The sequence below is a fragment of the Poromitra crassiceps genome (assembly GCF_964638095.1).
Source record: "Poromitra crassiceps genome assembly, chromosome: 3".
Taxonomy (NCBI): domain Eukaryota; kingdom Metazoa; phylum Chordata; class Actinopteri; order Beryciformes; family Melamphaidae; genus Poromitra; species Poromitra crassiceps.
In genome coordinates, this window is record NC_139625.1 from 28,788,889 (window position 1) to 28,812,363 (window position 23,475).

The following is a 23,475-nucleotide window of genomic DNA, read 5'->3' on the forward strand; positions in this document are numbered from 1 at the left end:
GCTACTGTCAAACACTGAACCACTGAATATCACAAGGTCCACTGAGTCTCAAACCCAAAACCGCCAGAATGTGGTGTCATTTACAATGGGGACATGTCCCCAACCACTTTTCTGCACAAAGTGATGCCCTTGTGTACTCAGAGGTCAAATATGGTCTGAAAAATCTACAGAGAAGTCTGTAAAACTATGGATTTTTAAAATATACAATGTGATAAGAACCCTGTTATGAGTTATTAAAATTGTGCAGTAAATAGGCAATTTGGATAACGGCTTGTCTCCTCAACAAAGCATTGTGAAACTGCTGGAAGCAACCTGATATAGTCTATTTTAATATTCAGCACAAAAGTCAAGGAGAAACATGACAATTTTGTATCTGGTAGTGCAGGGGGGGAAAAATATTTTAATCGATCACTATTGAAATCACATGGCTATTATCTACATGATTCTCTGATATACCTTAACGTTGCAGGATACAAAATGAAAATCTGTAAAGAACGCCCCTATCCACCCCTGAAATCCATATGCAGCGAAAAAAAGGGCAATTACAACATATTGTGAAATCTCCAAGAAGAGCTACAGGGAAAAACATATTACATACATTACCACAAACCTTATGCCAAAGCAAGTGTACAATATGCACACTTGGGGAAAGTACAAAATTGAAAAGTTGTTTCACTGCTGTGGATCTATGCAAATTAGACTTAAATTGTAAAATTCTTTTGGAAATGGCTGTGTTAAGGTATAAATAACTTTTCAGGTGCAGATCCATGAATTAACATCTTCACAAGAAGAAACCGTAAGCTTTTCCTTCTGGGTAACACCAAGGGAGGGGAGGAAGTCTGAGGGGGGCGGGGCTTCTGAAGAGTTCCTTGTTCTTCTCACCTCCATACGCGTATCAAAAAGTTTTGACCTTTTATCCCCAGACGAAACAAAGGGGATTTGATATCTCACAACAGAGCAGCCACAGGATGTTCCTTATCATGAGGGAGTGGAGATAGGGGTCAAATCCTCCGATGTTTGCTCACGTTGTTGGTAGGCTAGTTGCTGATAGTCGATTCACTGATTGTTTTTAGCTTTGGCGTGTGTGAGGATGTGAGACTTCAGGTTGGTAGACTGGGCAAACTTCTTGTTGCAGCCGTCAAAGGGGCACACATAGGGGCGATCTCCAGTGTGAATACGCACGTGTGTGCGCAAGTTAAAGTCCAGAGAGAACCGCTTGCCGCAGCCCTCGAATGTGCACTGGAGACAAAACACAGAAAGCGTTAAAACTGCTGCTTGCCTCAACTCTGCTGACAGATCAAATGTGATATCATGTTGCAAAAGCTTGGCGTTTGGCATGAAAACAGCTTTGTTCTAAATGAAGATGTCTTCCCTTCCCAGCACTGTAGCAACATCACGAATGTGCAAAACAATATTACATTTCATTCTATACAGAGATTTTTTTTTTTTACTTCTGCAACTTCTGAATGAATGGTAAATCATACAGCCGTGTCCAGAGGAATAAAAGTGGGTGTGGTTGGCGGGGAGCGAAGCCACTCACCTGGAAAGGTTTCTCCCCTGTGTGTACGAGTTGATGCCTCTTCAGCTTCGAGCTCTCCACAAAGGCTTTGCCGCACTCGGCACAGACGTGTACGCGAGGCCCGTGGGTGTGCAAGTGCTTTCTCATGGCTGAGTTGTCCCTGAACATCTTGGTACATCCCTGAGGAGAAGGTAAACAAGATGAAATCAATTGCACGGACATTCACTTAACTGTGCAGTCCTCTGTAGAATATTACAGCAACTGAATCCTGACAGATCAGAATGCTTGAACAGTTTTCTTAATACCAATCTAATACCTAAAACATTCAGGCAACTATGTCAACATGATATAAACATACACACAACAGGATGAGCTACTATTCATTGCCATTATCAAATATTATGAAATATATATGACAAGATTTAACATTCCTTTCCATCGAGGACCACTTTGGAAATAAGTGTTTTAAGTTATGCTTTTAAGTGCTATCCTCTGCGATTTTATTGTCATGATATTCCTTTTGAGTTTTTGTGCTTCTGAATTGCTAAAAAAAAATCTAATTTAATCTAACCCAATTCCTATTTTAACCCTCAATCTTAACCCTCAGTCTCAAAAATGCGCACTCCCGCGAAGTGCTAGTGCTGTCCCGATTCTCACTTTGTTAAGTTAAGGGTCGAGTTTGAGGGGTCTACGGCCCTCAGTTTTGAGATTTTCCACGACCACACTTGGCGGTGAGTGCGATCCCAGAATCCCTTGCGTGTCATCAGCTAGATCCATTCAGATGGAAGATGGCGGCGAAAGGAGGAAAAAAGTAGCCCTACAAAGTTAAGTATTTCCTTGTTAATAGAGATGTAAAAATTACGATAACCATTGTATTAGCTTAGTTTAATGTCATTTTATGGATTTCCGTTTTGGAATCCTAACAACAATTGTTGTTGCTAACGAGTGGGGGCTAGAATGACCGTGCTTTCCGACGTGAGGGCTGGCTTGACTGCAGTGTTTAACTGCAGTGTTTAACTGCAGTCAAGCCAGCCCTCACGTCGGAAAGCACGGTCATTCTAGCCCCCACTTGTTTTGTGGTGCGTTGCATTACACGTAGGCTGTATCTTGATCAAAACAACTCAACAACGACATTACCACCGAGAATTATGGCATTTCGTAACAACGTTAACAATGTTATAATATAATAATAATAATATGGCTTGACCAGCACGGCTACTGACTATCGATAGTTAGCAACAACAAATGTGTTAGGCTCCAAAACGGAAATCCATAAAATGACATTTAAACTAAGATACCGGTAATACAATGGTTATCGTAATTTCTACATCTATATTATCAAGGAAATATTTGTAAGGATGCTTTTTTCGTCTCCTTTTGAATTGACAGACTGGACGGAGCTTTGGCATATTGCTGCCCCACACAGTCTGAAGACGTATCTGCCTTTAAGGGCTGTCCCATTTTAAAGTCGCAAGATAGCCCTTAACACTTAGTTTTGAGGGCTACTAAGATTGAGGGTTGAGCTTGAGGGTTAAGAAAAGAATTGGGATTGGGCCTTAGATTCATAAACCATCACATTACATAGGCAGGTCAACGGCTACTATCATCATATACACTTCTTATAACACAAATACTGATGTGATATAGAGAACACCACTCACTTTGTGTGGACACGCTATTGTTCTTGGAGCATCGTCTTCTTTTATCTTCCTTGGCTTCATTCTGCAGTGGAAACACATGAACTGTCACATTCTTACACTTTAAGACAAGAACTCTGCACTCGCAATTTCAGAAAACACCAAGAACGGTTTGGCTACTTTTTAAAACCATATTTGATTAAACTAATTAAGTAATTGATGGTTGGCATAAAAAGTGGCCACTGTCATTTTGATGCCAAATGATCAAAAGTGCAGATAAGGTATTCCAGAGGGTTGCTACTTAATTAAACTTTCAGAATTTTCCCTCTTTCTCCCCATTGCTGTTTTTTTTTTATATACTAGTGTTTATTTTATTTCCGTCTTATTATTGTTATTATGGTCCACTAAATCTGAGTGAACAACATGACTGGACGAAGGGGAATGTGCCAGTTTCCACTCACCGTGCAAACTCTGCCAGCTGTTTGGGATCTGACAGGTCGATGCCTGGGATGCCTCCTGGAGGAAGCTTCTTCCCTGTCATGTATTCAGAGTAATCTGGTGGAGAGTTCTCGCCAATGATCTGCTCCTCATGGTCGATGTCCTTCTTGTCATCTGAATGAGTGTGACACACACAGAGCTTTTATGACGAGAGCATTTGGACAGGACAGGATTCAGCCATTCACTGTGTAATGTAATATCACTTTGACAACTTTGCAACTGGTTGCGATTCATCTCCTTATCAATAAACCATAACTGAGTACATTTCTAGAGTAACGATTAGGTAGTTTAAGTTTAACATGTATTAAGAGCAGACTAGAAGCGTCTTCTGTTTAGCTTGCAAATTATACAAAGCGAATTGGACCCTGACCTCTTTCAGCGTTTACCAGCATAACCAATGCATGCACCGACCGTATCGTGGAGCAAGTATGCAGTTTTAAATGCTGACGAAGCTACAAAATATCACAGACAGCTTTAAGCTATAAAGCAGTCGAACTTGTTCGCTGAGTAAGCTGAAATGTGGTGCCTTCACTGCTTTGCATGTCAAACAGTATACACCCTTTAGGTAAAAGTTAGTGCAAAGATAAAGCTCAAATCTTGTGCCAAGCCAGTGGCCTCTCGGCAATATATTATATTCCTTAGCCTATTGTAATGCTATTGTCATTACAAAAATGTGACATTTTATGGGGAAAGGTTGTGTGTAGTTCTATGTGTTATTGTTTAGCAACCTATATGCATAATTTGTATTGTTGCATAATTATATATATATATAATATATATTATATTCAACTCAAAGGTTAGCATTACTTATTCCATCTTGTGAAGGACTCTGCCTAAGTGGTATCTTGGTCAAATTTAAAAATGCAAGTTGCCTTCAAAAACAATCCAAGGCACACTGTAGGTTGGAATAATTAAAATGCCTTTATTCTACATGGCAAAGAAAAATGTTGAAAATGACCACTGCATTGCGGCCATACCTATATGTTGATGGGCCATACATACTGTAGGTCTTCATCAGGGTCATCAGGGCTTGAATTACTAACTTTATGGCATGGCAAACTCACGCCCTCTTCCGCGTTCAGCATACGGACCAAGGGATTTCATCTGCCAGTCATTTTTCCATCTACATTTCGTAAAATGCTTAGAAAAATAGTTATACTTGGTCAAACCAATCGATTCGGCTATATTTAGAATCAGGGTCAAAAATAAAAACAGTGATTTTTAATCCGTTTTATTTTTGATTTTTGGTCAGAGTGGAAATGTGGAATCATTATGGTCTCTCCTGATTCTTAAATCTAAATATAGCTGAATCGCTTGGTTTGACCAAGTAAAACTACTTGTATAAGCATTTTACGAAATTTAGATGGAAAAATGGATGGCGGATGAAATTCCCTTGGTTCATATGCTGAACGTGGAATAGGGCGTGACTTTGGCACTCTATAGCAACTTTTCACTAATAAATTAATCAAAAGAATAAATTCCATGCCTGAAGGACAACACCAGCATTCAAAAACACGAGCTTATGAGAGCGCTTGAAGGCAGCACCTCTGCTCAGAGCACTTGAAGGCAGCACCTCCCCCTCTGCTCGTGGAAGAGTCTTCTGTCTGTCAGAGCCAGAGCACTTGAAGGCAGCATAGCACCTCCCCCCCCCCCCCCCCCCCCCCGCTCGTGGAAGAGTAAAATACTGCTGAACTGCGCCACAGCGGCCTAGCACGAGCCACCAGTAGCAGAGCACAGCGCTCGCTCCCCCTCTCGCCGCCATCTTCCTCGGCCAAATAAACGCCATTTTTTCGGGCCGCCATACTTCCTAGACCGGGTAAATATGGCGGCGCCCATCGACACATAAAACATGGCTTCCCATAAAAACAAAAACCTTTCAAAAGGACTTCAAGTGGTCTCGGAGTCGGAAATAGTGTAAACTTTTGGTGGAGGACGAGGCCCCCGCAGGGCCCGGTCACAGGCTACACAAACACAGAACAAAGCGAGAGGCCAGAGACTCTGAACTTACCCGATGCCCACATCGTAACAGAAAACTCCCCTTCCAAAGTCTTTATCTGGACCTGCTTCTGTTCCCATTTTCTGCCCATATCTCCGCTCAGGTAGCTCCTTTTGCTCGCTTTCTTTCCGCTTCCACCCTTCTTCATCCGCCCTGCCGACGAGCTTTTCCCCGCGACAGTGACCAGAGTCTGCTCGATGTAGTCCTCCTCCACGGCGGGCACGGGGATGAGGATCTGGTCCTCGTACCCGTCGTCCGTGTGCAGTTCAGAGTCATCCTCACCCACCACCTCTTCCCTGGTTTGCACCAATATCACCTCCTGGTGATGATGGTGAATCCCGTGTGGATCGTCTGTGTCAAGAGGCTGTAAGGCGATCATAGGCTGGTGCTCACAATCGTCTCCAACAACTGTTGTCTCGATTGTCTCTATTTCTATCTCGTGAAGTTCCACGATTTCGGATGGCATGTCCGACCCATCCGTCTGTATGTAGAGGGTGTCACCCGATGCCATGTTAAAAATATATCCCCCTCCCCACTTAAATGTTATTATTTAGTCTCGCTTTCCCTCCTCTCTCTCTCTACTCTGCCTTCCTCCTTCTCCAACAACACAACTCAACACTGTTCTACGCTCGTCGCCACAATGCTCGTGTTGAACTCTCGCGTGATTTGGCCATGGCAAGTCATGTTAAAGGATCGATGCTAGAATGGATCGTAAAGAGGGGCATGCGAAATGATGATTGGTTGAGTTTAAGCATGGGGGTGACGATTGGTTGTGGGTTAGGGTCAGAGGCGGGGTTAGGTCCGTCCGGTCTATCCATTCTAGCATCAACCATGTTGGCCTATGTGAAAGGTTAGGGTAGGGAGTAGGGACTATCAAAAAATGATATGCGTGCAGTACATCAAAACCATTTGTAATTATTTGTTTTGCTAATATGGCTCAGTCATGCTGCAAAAGGATAGAAAAGTAACATGTAGGCATAGGCTATATGGCACTCATTTGTGACGTTTTGGACACTGGAAACAAATGTATCTCTATTAAAATGCAAGTAGCTATAACTCAAAATACATTTTGGCCATTCAAGCTGTAACTAACAATACACAAATTATTTCCAACGTTTCAGCTTGGCTATTCAATTGAGTTTATGTAAGAATGCAAATGTGCACATTTGTAGGTAGGTAGGCCTAGTGTGCGTATTGTGTAATGCATCACAACTGTCTGAGAGTAAAACAGGGAGCGCTCTCTAGAACAGATACGCCTAGATTTAAATAGCCTACATTTGTAAGATTTGTTTTTGCAGTGTTTACACAGTTCCCACTTGTTTGTATTTTTTTTTTAACTGCGATGCCCACATTTTCTATTTTTAGTTATCCACCTGTATATTTCTTTCAACAGCAAATCAATTTTTTCCTCTTTGTATATTTTATGTCAATTTTACATAGGCCTACTATTATTATTATTAGGCTATATTTTTTATTTGATTGCAATGTTACACATCTGTTTACACACTTCTTTAATTGAACGCACATTTTTGTTTTTATGTCACACTTGCTTTGGCAATGTAAACGTAGACCTATGATTCCCATGCCAATAAAACCCATTTGAACAACAAACAAACAAACAAAACACAAAATGAGGATGCTTTTGTTATTTCATGTCAAATGGCGGCCACTGATCCGTAAAACCAGGAAAATGTTCTTATAATATTACTATGGGGACCTATTAGTGTGTATTTAGCCTACTCAATATTGAATTGGTTTATTATCTAAAACATCACCGCAGTACTAAAGGGATGGATAATAGTCGGCCTATCTGTTGTTGCGCAAATTTCAGCAGGTGCACAGTTCCTCCCTCCTCATGGGAGGAGCGTCTGATCACACTTTACACCTTGAGCGGCCTGTGAGAGTGGGTGTGCCCCGAAACTGTGAAGGTTGGATGACACACATAACGCCACAGAGAGAGCCAGCTTGACTCGCGTCTCGCACAGCAAGAAGCACTGCAAGGAGTCATGGAGAAGACAGGTGGAAGAGGAGACTTTGAATGGGTCTACAATGACCAGCCTCACACTTCAAGAAGAAAAGAAATACTGGGTAAGCTCATCTTCGAAATGGAAACACAAATCACCTCAGTCTGCTGAGATACATTTCTTTAGTTTGGCGTTTTCTCTGACCATAGCCTGCTTATAGGCGGCCGGTTAAACCTGTTTACAAAGTGTTGCTTAACGAGTTATCAGTCCACAATGGATGCAGGGAAGGTGTATAATATGCTGCTCGTTTAGACTTAACGTTAGGCTGCTACTACTACTAATGATAAACTAAATTCTGAGTAATTCACTTAGTGATGGAAGTAGGCACATGATTCATTTTTACAATGCAGTACAAATAGAAAAGTAGCATAAATCACGTAGCTAGTTCTCCATTCTGCACCTAATGATGTAGGGTGTGAAAGATAGTACACAGTACACTATATAACCAGTAGGACTTTGACCCATTAACCTGTCAAATGTTGAATTACAGTCCCTCCTATCGCTTCCTCTTACTGCTGGTTCTCACTTTGAAGCTGCATTGTTTTCACTATTTGTTGTTTGGGAAAACCTTTTTCTTCCAAAAATGGAGTGCAGATGTTGGGGGGGGGGGGGGGGGGTGAATAGTCACAGTCACATCTCCACCCCTGGTAGACATTCTTCTCCTGTCATGGTAAAAGGAAGGATATTAGAAAATTCATATCCAGACTTAATGCTATGAAAGGCATGTGTTTACCAGTATTCAATGTCACTATCATGTCTTGTGATCTTGTTTTGTGAATCTTAGAGCATGATGCATTATATTATGTTTGACTATTACACGGATGGGTTGACTGCCTTCTGTGCAAATCATCCGCCATCGTTTTGTGACTTGTAAAACAATGACAACATGCTGATGGCAGGTGCCGTTGACAATGCCTCTGGGCTTGCTAGGTAACAAGACACATTCCCTGCTGATGGCAAACACAGAAACAATGCTATCTATGACAGTAAGAAGAAAGCCATTGTGGGGGTCAGAAGATCAGGGAGGACCCCTGAAGGAAAATTCTCCATTTGCTAGCTAGATCACCTAAAACATCATCCGCTATACACTAGAGAATCTGCTTCACTGCTATCTGTTTAACAAACACCCCCTGATGTTGCACTTATCATTCTTATCATCTTCTCCTAATTTGAAATCAAGCATTTTGTCTATATCAAGGAAAAACACATTTCGTTATCTGATTTATTTAATTTGAATGAAATAGTAATCTTGGCCTAACCAGATCTAATCCAGTTTATTTAATCCTGGCCTTCACCCACTGTCAGAAAATACAACTTTGAAATTCACCTTTTTATTTTTCTTCTCCCAAGTGGCATTGGTGGCAAAGTATCTGATTTACACCAAAACCTGACACTGCTGGATAACTACCCTAACAACTGGGCAATGTCTTATCACCCGGACAAGTAACCAAAATGGCACTTGACTTTGGCCCAGTGCCTGTAGCTGTAGTCCATCACTAAAACACACAAGTGTCTTTGGTGTGTGTGTGTGTGTGTGTGTGTGTGTGTGTGTGTGTGTGTGTGTGTGTGTGTGTGTGTGTGTGTGTGTGTGTGTGTGTGTGTGTGTGTGTGTGTGTGTGTGTGTGTGTGTGTGTGTGTGTGTGTGTGTGTGCGTGCGTGCGTGCGTGCGTGCGTGCGTGCGTGCGTGCGTGCGTGCGTGCGTGTATGTATACCGGTAGCCTATATTTTTGTCTGTGTTTATATGTATACCAGTAGTGTGTGTTTATATGTATACCAGTAGTGTGTGTTTATATGTATACCAGTAGTGTGTGTTTATATGTATACCAGTAGTGTGTGTTTATATGTATACCAGTAGTGTGTGTTTATATGTATACCGGTAGCGTATATTTTTGTCTGTGTTTATATGTATACCAGTAGTGTGTGTTTATATGTATACCAGTAGTGTGTGTTTATATGTATACCGGTAGCCTATATTTTCTTGGGATTTACAATAAGGACTGACCAATTCCCAATCCCCCCCTGACATAACTAAATTTGCACCCATGCCTTGACCAACAGTCACATGTCTGGTCTGTTTTGAAAGAAGTATCTAGAGGCTGATGTGTTCTTTTGCTGTTTGACACCACTGGGCCTTAAATTATTAAAGGCTTTTGTTTTTATTATCAGCTGACCTGGGTTAGATGTGAGCAGAGCAGCAAACTATAGCCTATCATCAGACATGATGGGCATGATGTCAGCAGCCTCTGAGCTTCACTTACATGATCATGTGAGATGTTTGACTTCATTAGTAAATATACCGTATATATATATATATATATATATATATATATATATATATATATATATATATATATATATATATATATTGTTTGACTTGTTTGTCTGCAGTCTATAATTCACGCCAGATGCCATACACTCTATATGGTCTTGTAAGGCCATAGGAAACTTACACAATAGCTTAAGTCACATGCATGATTGATGACTGTACCTGCCGGTCAATCATTGACTTAATTGGAAAATCGTTGCTCTTGAATGCATTATTTGATTGTTGGTTCGACTCATGCATCTGACAACACGGTTACTGATGCACATGATCTGACAACACGGTTACTGATGCACATGATCTGACAACACGGTGACACAAATGAGCTTTTCCTCTGACATTGTGAAGTTCAAGTCCATTGACAGAGCCTCAGAGTACTTTACTTATTGCATCGTCCAAGTGATGAAGGGTGGGACTGCATTTCATAGTCAGCAAGGCGGTTTGTAAAAGGTTGCCTTTTATGATGTCTGGTTACTGATTTAACTATATGCCTCATGGGTGGGATAGAACAGCTATAGCTGAAGACATAATAGCATCTAAACGTGACTATAAATAGAAAGGACAAATAGGTGATTGGATCAGACCTCAAATCACAAGGTTTTTTTGGAAAGATACATGCATACAAAGCTTATTTGGGCCGTTGTTTGTTGTTAACTGATGAATGACACTAGTGGAACAGCAGGGAATTCCTCTTGGCTGAGGCCTGGCTAAACGTTAGCTGAATAAAGAGGGTTTGGCCAGCTGAACAAAGAGGGCTCTGCCTGCAGGGTGCAGACTGACCTGCTGGAGGAAGACCACTCCAGCCAGTCTGTAGTGTCCTCAATCTGTTTTATTGCTCACATGAGCCCGATTTACATAGTGGCATTACACAAATGAGTCCAAAGCACAAAAGCACACCAGATTTGCATGTACCATCTCGTAAACCTCTCTTCACATAAAGTCTCTTTCACTCAGTCTCTCTTATTCAGGCGTTTCATTTGTGATGCATTTGATAGATCACAAAAAGTTAAATCAATAAAAAATACCGGAAATGCTTTGTTGACCTTTTCAAAAAATGATCTATTGAACCTTTTTATATAAAATATTTTAGCCATTTGATTTGTGTAACATTGAAATACAATTTCTTCTTCACACTCGGCCTTTGTTTAAGAGTACAGGAAATAATTACATTCCGGCGCCGCAATTATTCAGTTATCACTAAACGGACCACTTCCACACTTCCACTTCTATTGTAGCTAACTAAATGGCTTGTGCACTAAACCCAGCTGTTTTCGTGATGAGTGTTTGTGGAAAAACTCGCTTTTTGACGTGTCTCTCCTTGTGAGTCACAACAAAACAACACCACTGCTAATTAAAAAAAGAGCAATGTCAAGTAGGGCTTTTCCCATGGGAAGATACCGTACCCCAGTGCCTGGTTGTGTTCTTTGAGATATATCGTCCAATTATGAAGAAAATCCACATCCTAAACTGAATTGAATCAAGCGTGGTAAAACCAGCTTGCTAGTCATCATATCCATTGTAATTCTCATTTCTACATTCAAAGTAATTAAACATAATCGGTCTTCATTCTCTCTCTTTCTCTCTCTCCTCCACTTCTATTACTCCCACCATTTCCTGTTTTGCCCTTTCGTTAATCCCTTCCTACCTGCTGTTTCTCCTTCTGCACCTTTCTTCCTCCTCTGCTCCTCACGCTCCCTGTCTCCTGCCTCTATCCACCTGTCTCTCTCCTCAGCCAAGTATCCAGAGATCAAGTCCCTCATGGGTCCAGACCCCCAGCTGAAGTGGGTGGTATCGGGCATGGTGCTGACCCAGCTGGTGGCCTGCTACATGGTCCACACCCTCTCTTGGAAGTGGATCTTCTTCTGGGCCTACGCCTTCGGTGGCTGCATTAACCACTCGCTGACCCTGGCCATCCATGACATCTCTCACAATGTGGCCTTTGGCAACAAACTGGCCAAGTGGAATCGCTGGTTTGCCATGTGGGCCAACGTTCCCATCGGTCTGCCCTACTCCGCCTCCTTCAAGAAGTACCACATCGACCACCATCGGTACCTGGGAGGCGACAAGCTAGACGTGGACATCCCCACGGACATTGAGGGATGGTTCTTCTGCACGCCGGCCAGGAAGGTCCTCTGGCTCTTCCTGCAGCCCCTTTTCTACGCCCTGCGCCCCTTGGTGGTCAATCCTAAACCCATCGGCCAGCTGGAGATCCAGAACGCAGTGGTTCAGTTCATAGCAGACTTCATTATCTACTATCTGTGGGGGCTCAAGCCTATTGTTTACCTCATCGCAGGCTCTATCCTCTGCATGGGACTGCATCCTATCTCGGGACATTTCATAGCGGAGCATTACATGTTTCTGAAGGGACACGAGACATATTCGTACTATGGACCGCTGAACCAGATCACGTTCAATGTTGGGTATCACATGGAGCATCATGACTTCCCAAGTATACCTGGCAGTAAACTACCTCAGGTGAGACAAGGAGTTCTATTCTGGCAGCTCAAATTTTAACTTCTCAAACTGTGGTTGGTCATGAAAACAAAGCATGCATCCATTTCACAATTTAGGTCCAGATTCCAAGCCCAGATTTCAGGCTTTTATTAGACTTGGGCTGAATCCGAATAGTCACTCCTAACTTCTTTTCCTACCTTTTCCTTGACCTCACCGGAAGTAAAACATGCACAGTTTTTTTTTTTTGCCCCATGTAGGCTACATTATTAAGCTCCTCTGGGGTCAATACGCCACTGGTGACCGAAACATTAATTTGTTAGCAAGTGGGAGGAGCTTAATGTAGCCTACGTTGGGGGGGGGGCACACTGCATGTTTTACTTCCAGCGAGGTCAAGGAAAAGGTAAGAAAAGGAGTTAGGAGGAGTGACTATTCGGATGGAGCCCTGTTGAAAATCAGGGGTGTTGCCATGATGACATCACCTCCAGGTCTGTGCAGATAAGACTCGCTGCTCTTATCTGCACAGAGTTTTAACAAAAGAGTATTGGCAAATGCCAGACGACATTTCTTTTCTATCGACTGCAAATATTTGAGATGAAAGATGAAAGACAGGATTTGTAACTGAGTAACTGCAGCCTCTAGAGCAGTGGTTCTCAACTGGTCTAGCAGCCTCACGACCCACATTTTTCCTAATAGTCATTAAGTCGCCACCCACCAAATTTCAGATTTTTTTTACATTACATTATGTCATTTAGCAAACGCTTTTATCCAAAGCGACTTACAATATCACATTTTGTCAACAGTACAGAAATCAACTATGCAACACAGTCAATGACAGCTATTAGACCTTTTGATGGACTAGAATAGCACTTTGTAGAAAGTAGTTTGAGAAGGATTAAGTAACATTATTTTATTTAAATTTTTATGGCCTTTATGCTTTTTAAACAAGTTTAAACTGGTACTAGCGCCTCCTCTGGTCGGTCGGGGCGCCTGTTCGGGGCAGAAGGTAACTGGTGGGAATAGCGTGATCCTCCCACGTGCTACGTCCTGCCGGTGAAGCTCCCTTGGGTCAGGTGAAAAGTAGCGGCTGGCAACTGCCAACTGCCAACTGCCAACTGCGCATGTGTCAGAGGAAGCATGGTGCTAGTCTACGGCTCTCCCCAGATCAGCAGAGAGCGACCGGGGCAGCAGGGGGGAAAATTGGCCAAGTACAATTGGGGAGAAAATGGGCGGGCGGGGAGTTTAAATTGGTGATGACTGTGCCAGTTTTTCCTTTGAGAAAATTTAGCCAAATGTTGGAGCATTATTTAGCCCCCTTCCTGTTCCTGATGAGCTAGATGAGATTGTACCAATGGAGGCCTTAGGTCTTCTAATTTCAGAGGATACCAGCATCTTCTCTCTGTCTTTAAAAATGAGCCCACTGCAGCCTCTGAAAGACAGTAATGTCAGCTGAGGAGGATGAGTAGAAGAGCTTTTTTTTCCCATGCACACATCCGCGATCCACTCAAAACGGGCCCACAACCCACTTTTGGGTCGCGACCCACCAGTTGAGAACCACTGCTCTAGAGCGCCACTAGAGAATGGCAATTTGATAGCTGCTCCTATGAAATGTTTGCCGACATTAAACTCTTTTTTTTGTTTGAAAATCCTTTATATTATTAGTTATATTAATTTATCTGTAGCGGACTGTAGGTTTTTGGATCGTCAGAGTTTAGTCTGACAATTCTGCGCACACAGGATAGTTAGTTAGGTTAATTTAGTTAAGTACATATAAGTGCCTGGGCAGTGAGCAGGTGGCTATATTTGACAATTTAGCAAGACCCAGTGTAGGAAATTAGAAAAATATTTTGGGGGCAACTTTTGCCCCAGTCTAAAAAATTTCAGGGGCACTTAAAAAAAAAATTACTGCATAAAGTTCAGGGTTGCCACGAGTCTGGAAAGTACTTGAAAGTGCTTGGATTTAAGAAAAAATAATCAAGGACTTAAAAATGCTTGGATTTATAAAGAGGTCCTTGAAAGTACTTGGATTTAGCCTACCATAATCTCTGAGTTTGAGCCTCATGCGCTCTGTCATCTCACAATTCACCTATGACACCATTTTTATATGTCATCAGTAGTGCTGGGCCAAGCTTGATACACATTCTTTCTATCTACAGTATCACTCCCCTCATAAGCTACAAGTATACAGCGATTTGCTGATCGCTGAGCTGTCATTGGCTGTCGTGCTCTCTCGTAGGCGCTCTTAGCTCAAATGTGCGGCTGGTTGCGTAGGTACTCTGCAGTGGATACATTTTTGTTTTCATCTCTTTTCTTCCCAGGCTTTATTGCTTGAAAACTGCTCGAAAGGTCCTTGAAATGTATCATTACAAAACAATTGCAAAACATTTTTGCCCTTGCCCTGGCTAAATTCCTACACTGGCAGGACCTCAGTCAAACTTTAACGTTGGTTTTCATTGTGAATTAGAAAATGGTCAGGGGGGCCACTCTGCACCCTATCGCGGGGCGCATCTGGCCCCCGGGCCGCAAGTTGAGTACCACTGGTACACGTCTCAACCAATCAGAGTGGTGGAGTGTGTGCTTCCATCTTAATTTGTACCTGAATGATTTAAAATGGCAAATGTATATCATTGATTCCCATTCTATAATTGTTCTAAACTCTCACACTAACCTTTGTGTTTCTTGTTACCAGGTCAAGCAAATTGCAGCAGAGTATTATGACTCCCTGCCTCAACACACTTCTTGGACCCGGGTATTATGGGACTTTGTGTTTGATGACAGCATTGGCCCCTATGCCAGAATCAAACGGGAATACAAGCTCAAGCAGGGGTAGATCTGTGACTGATTGGGGATCCCATTAAACCGGAACACGAATTTCACTGATACACATGGACCAATGTTAAACGTCACTATATTCTCTGCTTTAAATATGTTTTTGTTTTTTTATGTAGTGTTTGTCACTGTACGTAAATGTCTAACACTTAAATCTATCTTATACTTGAGTTAATAAATGGGCGAATGAATGTGAAGCTGCATACATATACAGAGGATGACTGCAGGTCATGGAAATGGGCAGAGAATATACATACAACTGGAAAACATACAGATGCTCTGCTTTGTGAGAGGGTGATGACATTTCCTTGTATCAAATGGGCACTGTAAAGGGAAAAATGGTAAAAGCTGGCAATTAGTGTCTGTTTTGATTGTGTAATAAATGTAATTCCGTATCAGTAGCTGACGAAAATAGTGTATATACCGGTATATATTTTTTAGAGAATCTTTACGACCGCACACAAAACCCGTCAGTGTGTGACATGGTGATGCAGGATTGTTACATTGCAGGCCATGACCAAATGTTATCTCACCACTGTCACCGGTACATCCATCATGCAGAGCAGTGCCGAGATGGAAATGAGCATTGAAACTTACCTTTCAGTAAGAAGAGCCTTTTCTTCAGTGACGCATTGTTCTGCCTCGGTTTGCAGCTCCATCCTGTTAAGCTGTAAACCGTTAACCGTAACATTATGCAACTTAATAATCTGTGCTGTTGTGACTGATCAGTATAAGCATTGTTGTTTCTATTTAAAATGATTGAACTGTATAAGAAAAAGTAAAGGATCTTTATATGAACAAACCACTAAGACGACATGATTAATTTGCCTTTTCCTGGTTGTTTTTTGATAACAGGACATCCTCTGATGTACATTTCTCACACTGTTGCCCTACATGATTAAAAAACACCTTGAAGGTGAAATTCGGTTAAATGTTCCACACAAACAAACACGAGGGCATCTCGTCATTTGGGATGGCAAGTGAAAACAAACACAGCAGGACATTGTGTAGATGGTTGACAAGTCTATTGTTTTTGCTTGAATGAATTTACCTCCAGCTTTCAAATCAGAACGTAGTCGAGAGCGGACAGAATGGATAGAACGCAACAACCAATGTTCAAAGAATCCTCCCTGCAAAGAAATATTTAGCTATCACATACCATAGCTTTCCTTTTATCTATGTAAGATTTGCATGTTGCTAGAGCAATCCATTATACTTTCACATAGCTACCACTTTCAAGTTCAACTTCTTCATATATAGAAAGGGGAATCTTCATGGAAACAAACCACTATGATAAATGTACCACCATTTGTTTTTTCCCTTTCTTGTTACCAAATGAAAAACTAATTAATAGAGATAAGGTTTCATGCATAATTGGGAGGTTCACAAAGCATAGGATGACTAACAGTTACTACTACATTGTTTTATATCTAGGCAAAACCAGGTGGCACATTTACACTTATGGGCCTGTTTTGTGAATGATCCCCAAGTTCCAATGGTCTTACACATCTGAACAGGTAGATACCTTTTATATGTTATCAATTGTCTTGAGTAATTGTCAAATTCTAATATGTTATGCCTTGGATGAGGAGGAAAGGGGTAATTTAAATAGCTAATTGTGGTTCAAATTAGCTAAAAGTTGTCCAACATCTCTGGAGAGAGAGTGTGAACAAGACCATAAAAAGCGTTTTTTTCTTCTAACCCAGTTGAGGGCAGGTGAGTCTGCAGCACCACGTTTGCCCATATTGTGCTTATTATCACAAAAATACCTAGGGATAAACTAAACACAAATAACAATAGAAAATAGAAAAGGCTGACATAAATGGTGTGCAAGTTTCCTTTCTCGTTCTATAATATCAATAAAATACTCATTGTCATCAACAGCATCGTCATCATTATCACCACAGTTTTTCTTTTAAATAATAAAACGGTAAAAACTTAGAAAACGAAAATATTTTCTTTTTTAAGACTTGGACTGAACAGAGAACAAAGAGTTGCAACACTGGGCTGACTGAGTCTATAGGTGCACAGAGAGGACTCTTCTCTCATCGTCGGCTTCACTTTTACATCCTCTGCTCAGTTCATCGGACTTTTACTCTGCCTTTCCTTCTTTCCTTTCCTCCTTTTGTCCTCGCTCGCTTCTTCTCTTCCTCTTCTGTTCTTTCTCCACAAATCCCTCGCTTCTCATTTCTGTCTCTTCCCGTCCGGTTTGCTGTCCAGCAGACTCAAAATGTTGGCACAACATCTCTGCAACTTTTCATCATGGCAACGTGAGGTCACAGAAACATTGAGAGAACATTCCCTGGTCCTCGTGTCTGTGCGTCTGCATGTCCATCCTCCAGCTCCTCTCCCCTTGCTCTCCTCCTATTGTTTCTCTGGTGAGATTAGGATGTACTGATTCTGCCCATTTCTTGTCTGATGGCTGCAAGAGAGAAAGACCAGTTTAAAGCCCAGACACACCGGGCTGACGGCAAAGAACCAACGGCAACTTGACTGTTGCTTCGCCTGTGTCAGGGCCACAATGTTGCCCTTGAACACACCACAAAGACTACAGCCGACAGTCAACTAGCACATATGTTCTGCGCCTGCGTGAGACTTAGGACTGCGGATATACAAGCCAGATACATCTTCTTATATAAATTTGACAAGTGGGAAATCTCTGTTTAAATTTTTGTCCCACTGATGATGTCATCAGTGATGTCATAAGAGCAAAAGCATCTTATGACATCACTGATGATGTCATAGGCACTGATGTAAACTTAAAGGAACACTCCGCCCATTTTCAACCAGCTTTGTATCATTAGAACATCAGTAGAATATCAGAAAACTAAACGGTTTTGAAGTCTCTAATTTAATTTGACAGTTATTGAGTGTTAAAGTGTGGACCAGTGACATCACTGGTCCACACTAACTCAAATTAATAACTCATTAACTCAAATCAACTCTCAATAACTGTCAAACTATTCATCATTCATCTAGTTTGACAGTTATTGAGAGTTGATTTGAGTTAATGAGTTATTAATTTGAGTTAGTGTGGACCAGTGATGTCACTGGTCCACACTTTAACACTCAATAACTGTCAAATTAAATGACAGACTTCAAAACAGTTTACAGTTTTCTGATATACTACTGATGTTCTAATGATACAAAGCTGGTTGAAAATGGGCGGAGTGTTCCTTTAAGGGGCACACACACCCACCCACACACACACACACACACACACACACGTGCATGTAAACTTGAGGGCAATAAAAAAAATTAGCAACACAAACACACACACACACACCCGTGTGCGAGGCTACGCAGTGGCTGAGCTGTGTATACAAGCTGCAGGGCCAGCTCAGCGAGCTGCAGGAATCAAGCACGCATAGCGTGCGAGATGCCTAGTGAAACAAAACAGCGTTTGCCTACCATTTTCAGGGCACTCTCACTCACCACTTAAACGGTTTTATAATATAGCTTCTGCTAATCGAGAATGAGTCTGATAAAAAATTGCAAATGGCCCTGGCGTTGTCAGTCATTGGTCGTTTGCTTGGTGAAGAAGAAAGGAAGAGGCGGAGGCAGAAAAATAAGGAGAACCCGCACTAAATGTGTGATATCATACAGCGACAGACTCAAGAGGCTTTCCCGAACGCCATGTCATGAAAATACTTGTGTATTGGAATGATCAGATGAGATCAAATTGAAAAATGAGAACGTTTTGTGCGCCCTCTCTTCTCGTGCACTGCTTCACTTAATCAACTGATCAGCCAATCAGAGTGATTTCTCTCACTGACAGCCCGATGCCAATTGAGCATGTAGAATCTGTCAAAAAAATCCGCCAACAAGGCAGACTAGTGCCAACGGTGCGGGACACAGCGCAAAAACTAGGGTGATAGAATCTCACCGACGGCACAGACACACCAAGCCGATGGCCGACCGTCGGCTTGGAGAATCACCATGAATTAGTGTTGCTGTCAACAAGCGCTATCCTTCTTAATCATGTCATGTGACAGCGCACACTGAAAAGAAGGGTAATAGTTAGCGCTTCATTCCTTACCATTAATGATCTCATCTTTCACCTTATGCAATTCACGTACAACTTCATCCAAAATTTCCTGCAAAACAAGACCTACATATCAGTTTCCTTTTTCAGCATCACTGGTTGTGTTTAAACCTTCGTTATAGAGTACCGCAGGGATGACGTATTTTTGTAGTCGGAAGGTGGAAGTCCCGGACAGGTTGGATCATCAGGGGAAAAGGCTATGGGGTTTTAGTATGGGGATTTCGCTTAAATGCATGACATAACGTCTGTGGTTAACAACAGGTTATGGGAGTGGTAATTTGTGTTCAGCAGGATAATCTTCACAAACGGTGACCACATTTATGACTTTTGAAACATTTTCTGAAAATCACGTTAAAAGCGTTTATACATTTCAAAAGTCATAAAAGTGGACCACGTTTGTGAAGATTATCCTGCTGAGCACAAAATACCACTCCCATAAACTTTTGTTATTCACAGACCTTATTTCATGAATTTAACCTAATTTCCAATTCTAAAACCTCATAGCCTTTACCCCTGAGCATCCAACATGCTACTTCCGGACTCATTCCCACAAGTATCATGTTGTAGTGGTGTGGGAGGCCTACCAACCTGTTTCATCCTGTCAAACTCTGTGTCAGCGTCACTGCTGCTACCGATGGGCCTCACTCTGCAACACAAAACATTAAAAGCGATTGAATGGAAGAACAGCCAAGTCATTTTGCCGCAGATGAGTATAATAAACAGGGTTTTAAAAACTTTTTTTTTACACAGCCATGGTTCAGACTCTTCTCCTTCTTCCTTCATCTATTCCACATTCAGACCACACTCCTTTACTGCTCACTCTCTCCTTTACTCAGTTTACAGACCTGGACACCAGTGAGGACTTTTCTGAAGAGTTAGATCGTTCCCATGGCTTCTTCAGAGCATCTAGGAGGGATAATGAATTAATTAGTTCATATCACACTTCTCAGAAATACAAGAATATAACACGGTGTAGAAGATTTCTTACAACCTCTAGTTTTTTGGACTAAAATAGTGCTACTATACATAATTGTGGACAGAAGGCATCTGTCTACCTGTTGAGTTCGCCCCCCGACCACTAGAGTCGTCCTGTAGGAGAGAGAGGGATGATCACTATTAAAAAAAAAACAATCATCTTTATGGTTCCCACTGTCACAGAAGTCAAATTTTTTAAATTAATTAAATAATTCACTGTTTCATGCTAAACACAAGGGCAAGCAGAGGCAACAGACAAATATGAGCAATAATATTAGTTGCATATTAAGTAAGGCAATACTTACTTCATCAGGTTTCTCTGAAGCTTTCCGTCTGTGAGAGCAGGAATTGAAGACATGAGGAAACAGTGAGATACACATACAGTACAGACAGTTAGATAACTGATGGTGACAGGGATACAACTAGACCAGGGGTTTTCAAAGTCTGAGACATTACCACCTTACTTGCTTTCCCTAGTTTTGCTAAATTCCTGGATACCTATTGGGATCATGATTATGTTATTTGATCCCAACAATTGAGACAAGATAGCTTCAATAGCTTCAGACTATGGAAAAGGTCTGTCTGAAGGCATTTATTTGTTTCTGTCTCTGGGAAAGTGGGGGAAAACAGTGAATTTCCCCAAAACTACTGTATCTCTGAACTATCTGTTTAACCAAATCACACACATTTACAGTAGGCTATTCTATGTGATCTCCTTTTGATAACTTATGTGATATTTTTTCACTTCCATTCACTGAGCCTCCCCTGAAAGCCCCTCTGGGGAGGACCGCCTCCCACTTTGAAAACCTATGAACTAGACTGAGCTAGAACAGCTTATTTCCCTCTTGAGAGCAATGTTTACTACAAGGAAATGATAAACGGGAAGACAAGATGAATGTTATGTTATGGAACAGGCCTATTTGTCTAAAAAAGGAGTTCCACTAGTTTTTCTGCATGACTGATTAGAGGGAAGGGAGAAGGGCTTGCATGTAGCTGTTTTACCTGCGAGCTAGAAGAGCGTTCATCTCCTGCATCAGACCCTCTCCACCACCTCCACTGCCTCCACTGGACCGGTTAGAGTCGCTTTTGCCACTAGACCCGGGCGGACTGCTCTCATCCTGAGGAACACAAAGCACAGTGCATGGAGAGCTTTGTAAGATAGATGTCACATGTAAGTCCTCCTGTGTGAGCTGGGGTTCAATTCCTCGCTGTAGTTCATTCTGGACCGGGACTAGGATCACTTTTTGTCTTCAACCCTTCCTTCAACCCTCCATCCATTAGAAGAATGAATCTCAAATGTGGGCTCTCCTTCTCTAAAGCAGCTTGATTAAAAAAGGAGAGAGGAAAGAACGATCGAAGCTGCACCTCCTGAGCATCAACCAACCAGGGAGGCTCACCCTCTGTACTCTCCGTAGTTTGGCTCCAGCAATCGCAGCAGCCAATCCTGAGGGCTGGATGCCGGGCGGGCCCCCTGGAGGCCCTCCACCGGCAGGCAGCGGAGGGGGCATGGGCGGGGGCACTGCCATAGGGGGTGGGGGTCCCGGCGGAGGCGGCGGGGCCGGAGGGCCAGCCATGGGTGCCGGGACCGGAGCTGGAGGAGGGGCCACCGACAGCAGAGAGGATGGGTGACCTGCAGAGACAGGGGGGCCTGGGGTTGGGCACAGTTTAGATGAGATGAGGTTAATGGCTCTTTTTACTGACCTTTGGCTCAGGGGAGGGTGACTGAGCACCTTCTCAGCAAGGCGATGCTCCACACTCATACATTTAAACAACATACCTAGGAACTGCCTAGTAAATGAACAGAAGCTATGTGGCTTTGATAGGGCACATCAGTGGTTTTTACAGGGACAGAGCGACATTGGTTAATTGGCTAATAATGAATGGTTGGTTAATTGGTTAAATGAGTTCATGGTAACTGGGCAGGGTTTGTTATTGCTTTGTAGGGTTGACGTACTGTATGCATATGAGCTAAGTGCTGTTTTTCATGTTCTTGCATAACATGATGGGTAAGGTGTCCGTACTAGATGCAGTCAAAATACACTCATGCCCGTGTGTGCATGTGTGGGCATGCTTTCACACATGCAGGCACACGCACACGCACATACATACATTATTTACATATACAAATAACAACCTTTTGCTGAGAGACTCCCTCCTCCTCTCTCCTCCTCATACTCACTGCTGCTGGCCATGGGGGCCTGCTGGGGAGCGGGGGAGGGGCTCTTCTTGGGCGAGCCCCCGTCAGACACGGCAGTGTAAGAGGGGGGCGAGGAGGAGGGGGGCTGGGCCTGCTGGTGGTACACGTGCTGCTGCTGATGCTGTTGTTGTTGTTGCTGAGGGTGGAAGGTGGACTGGTACTGGGGCTGGCTGGGGGCGGGACCTGGGGCCGTTTGGCCTATCAGAGGAGACAGGGGCACGGCCTCGCAGTACTGTGGGGTGACAGGCGGGTGCTGAGAGTGTGGGGAATAGTAGTCTTCGGGCTGGCCGTTGGAGTGGGGGTGGGACTGGTATTGTTGGGGGTACTGGTGAGGGACCGTCACCGGGTCCGGGGGAGGGGGCTTCACCCTGGAGCTCAGGGGCGGCAGGGGCAGAGCCACCGGGAGGACGGGCTGCGGGTGCGGGCCCTGCTTCACTGGCACCGCCATCATAACGGGAGGGGAGGAGGAAGAGGGCGGCACCTGGCCGTACATGTGAGCCATGTGGGACATATGGGAGGCCGACCAGGTGCCGTGTTTAGGGGGGAGCACCATGTCGTGTTGCTGCTGCTGTGGATAGTGGAGCTGGATGTGGCGGGCGGCTGTGGGAGGAGACAGGGGGATCTGACGGACCTGTCGGCCCTGTGTGGGCACTCCTGTCTGGACCGGGGAGAAGGCCGAAGCCAGGGAGGTGGAGAGCTGGGAGGAGAGCTGAGAATTGGCCCTAACGACCTCTCTCTCCTGACAAGGAGAGGAGGAGGCGGACGAGGGAGGAGAAGACGCGGCCACGCGGACGTAGGAGGGCGGCAGTGTGCTAGCTCTGTACTGTCTGTACTCAGGAGGGGTGTCTGGGTGGGTGGGAGGGGTGCAGACTTTATATTGGAGAGTGGAAACGACTGTGACGGGCAGAGAGAGAGGACAGAGAGAGAGAGAGAGAGAGAGAGAGAGAGAGAAGACAGAGGAGAGTGTAGACAGAGAGAGGA

General features: G+C 43.2%; 3 protein-coding genes across 3 annotated transcripts in view; 1 reads left to right on the forward strand and 2 right to left on the reverse strand.

The window, feature by feature from the left end:
• Positions 1–374: 374 nt before the first annotated feature.
• On the reverse strand, positions 375–6,246 carry yy1a (YY1 transcription factor a). Its single transcript, XM_083633871.1, has 5 exons — positions 5,663–6,246; positions 3,618–3,768; positions 3,181–3,241; positions 1,541–1,699; positions 375–1,239 (listed from the first exon to the last, which is right to left on the reverse strand). The coding sequence occupies exons 1-5, from the start codon at positions 6,159–6,161 to the stop codon at positions 1,057–1,059; spliced, it is 1,053 nt and encodes a 350-aa protein (XP_083489997.1). The 5' UTR covers positions 6,162–6,246; the 3' UTR covers positions 375–1,056.
• A 1,369-nt stretch (positions 6,247–7,615) lies between these two features.
• degs2 (delta(4)-desaturase, sphingolipid 2) lies at positions 7,616–16,520 on the forward strand. Its single transcript, XM_083632638.1, has 3 exons — positions 7,616–7,738; positions 11,730–12,472; positions 15,138–16,520. Exons 1-3 carry the CDS (start codon positions 7,657–7,659, stop codon positions 15,276–15,278), a joined length of 966 nt encoding a protein of 321 aa, XP_083488764.1. The 5' UTR covers positions 7,616–7,656; the 3' UTR covers positions 15,279–16,520.
• Positions 16,521–16,659: 139 nt separating this feature from the next.
• evla (Enah/Vasp-like a) overlaps positions 16,660–23,475 on the reverse strand; it is a 49,579-nt gene continuing 42,763 nt past the window's right edge. Inside the window, exons 6-14 of the mRNA XM_083632636.1 lie at positions 22,477–23,388; positions 21,695–21,945; positions 21,300–21,415; positions 20,603–20,630; positions 20,378–20,411; positions 20,168–20,228; positions 19,911–19,968; positions 19,317–19,374; positions 16,660–17,699 (exon numbers count right to left, since the gene is read on the reverse strand). Coding sequence (XP_083488762.1) covers positions 17,662–17,699; positions 19,317–19,374; positions 19,911–19,968; positions 20,168–20,228; positions 20,378–20,411; positions 20,603–20,630; positions 21,300–21,415; positions 21,695–21,945; positions 22,477–23,388 — 1,556 coding nt within the window. The 3' untranslated portion in view covers positions 16,660–17,661. The remainder of the gene's footprint in view (positions 17,700–19,316; positions 19,375–19,910; positions 19,969–20,167; positions 20,229–20,377; positions 20,412–20,602; positions 20,631–21,299; positions 21,416–21,694; positions 21,946–22,476; positions 23,389–23,475) is intronic.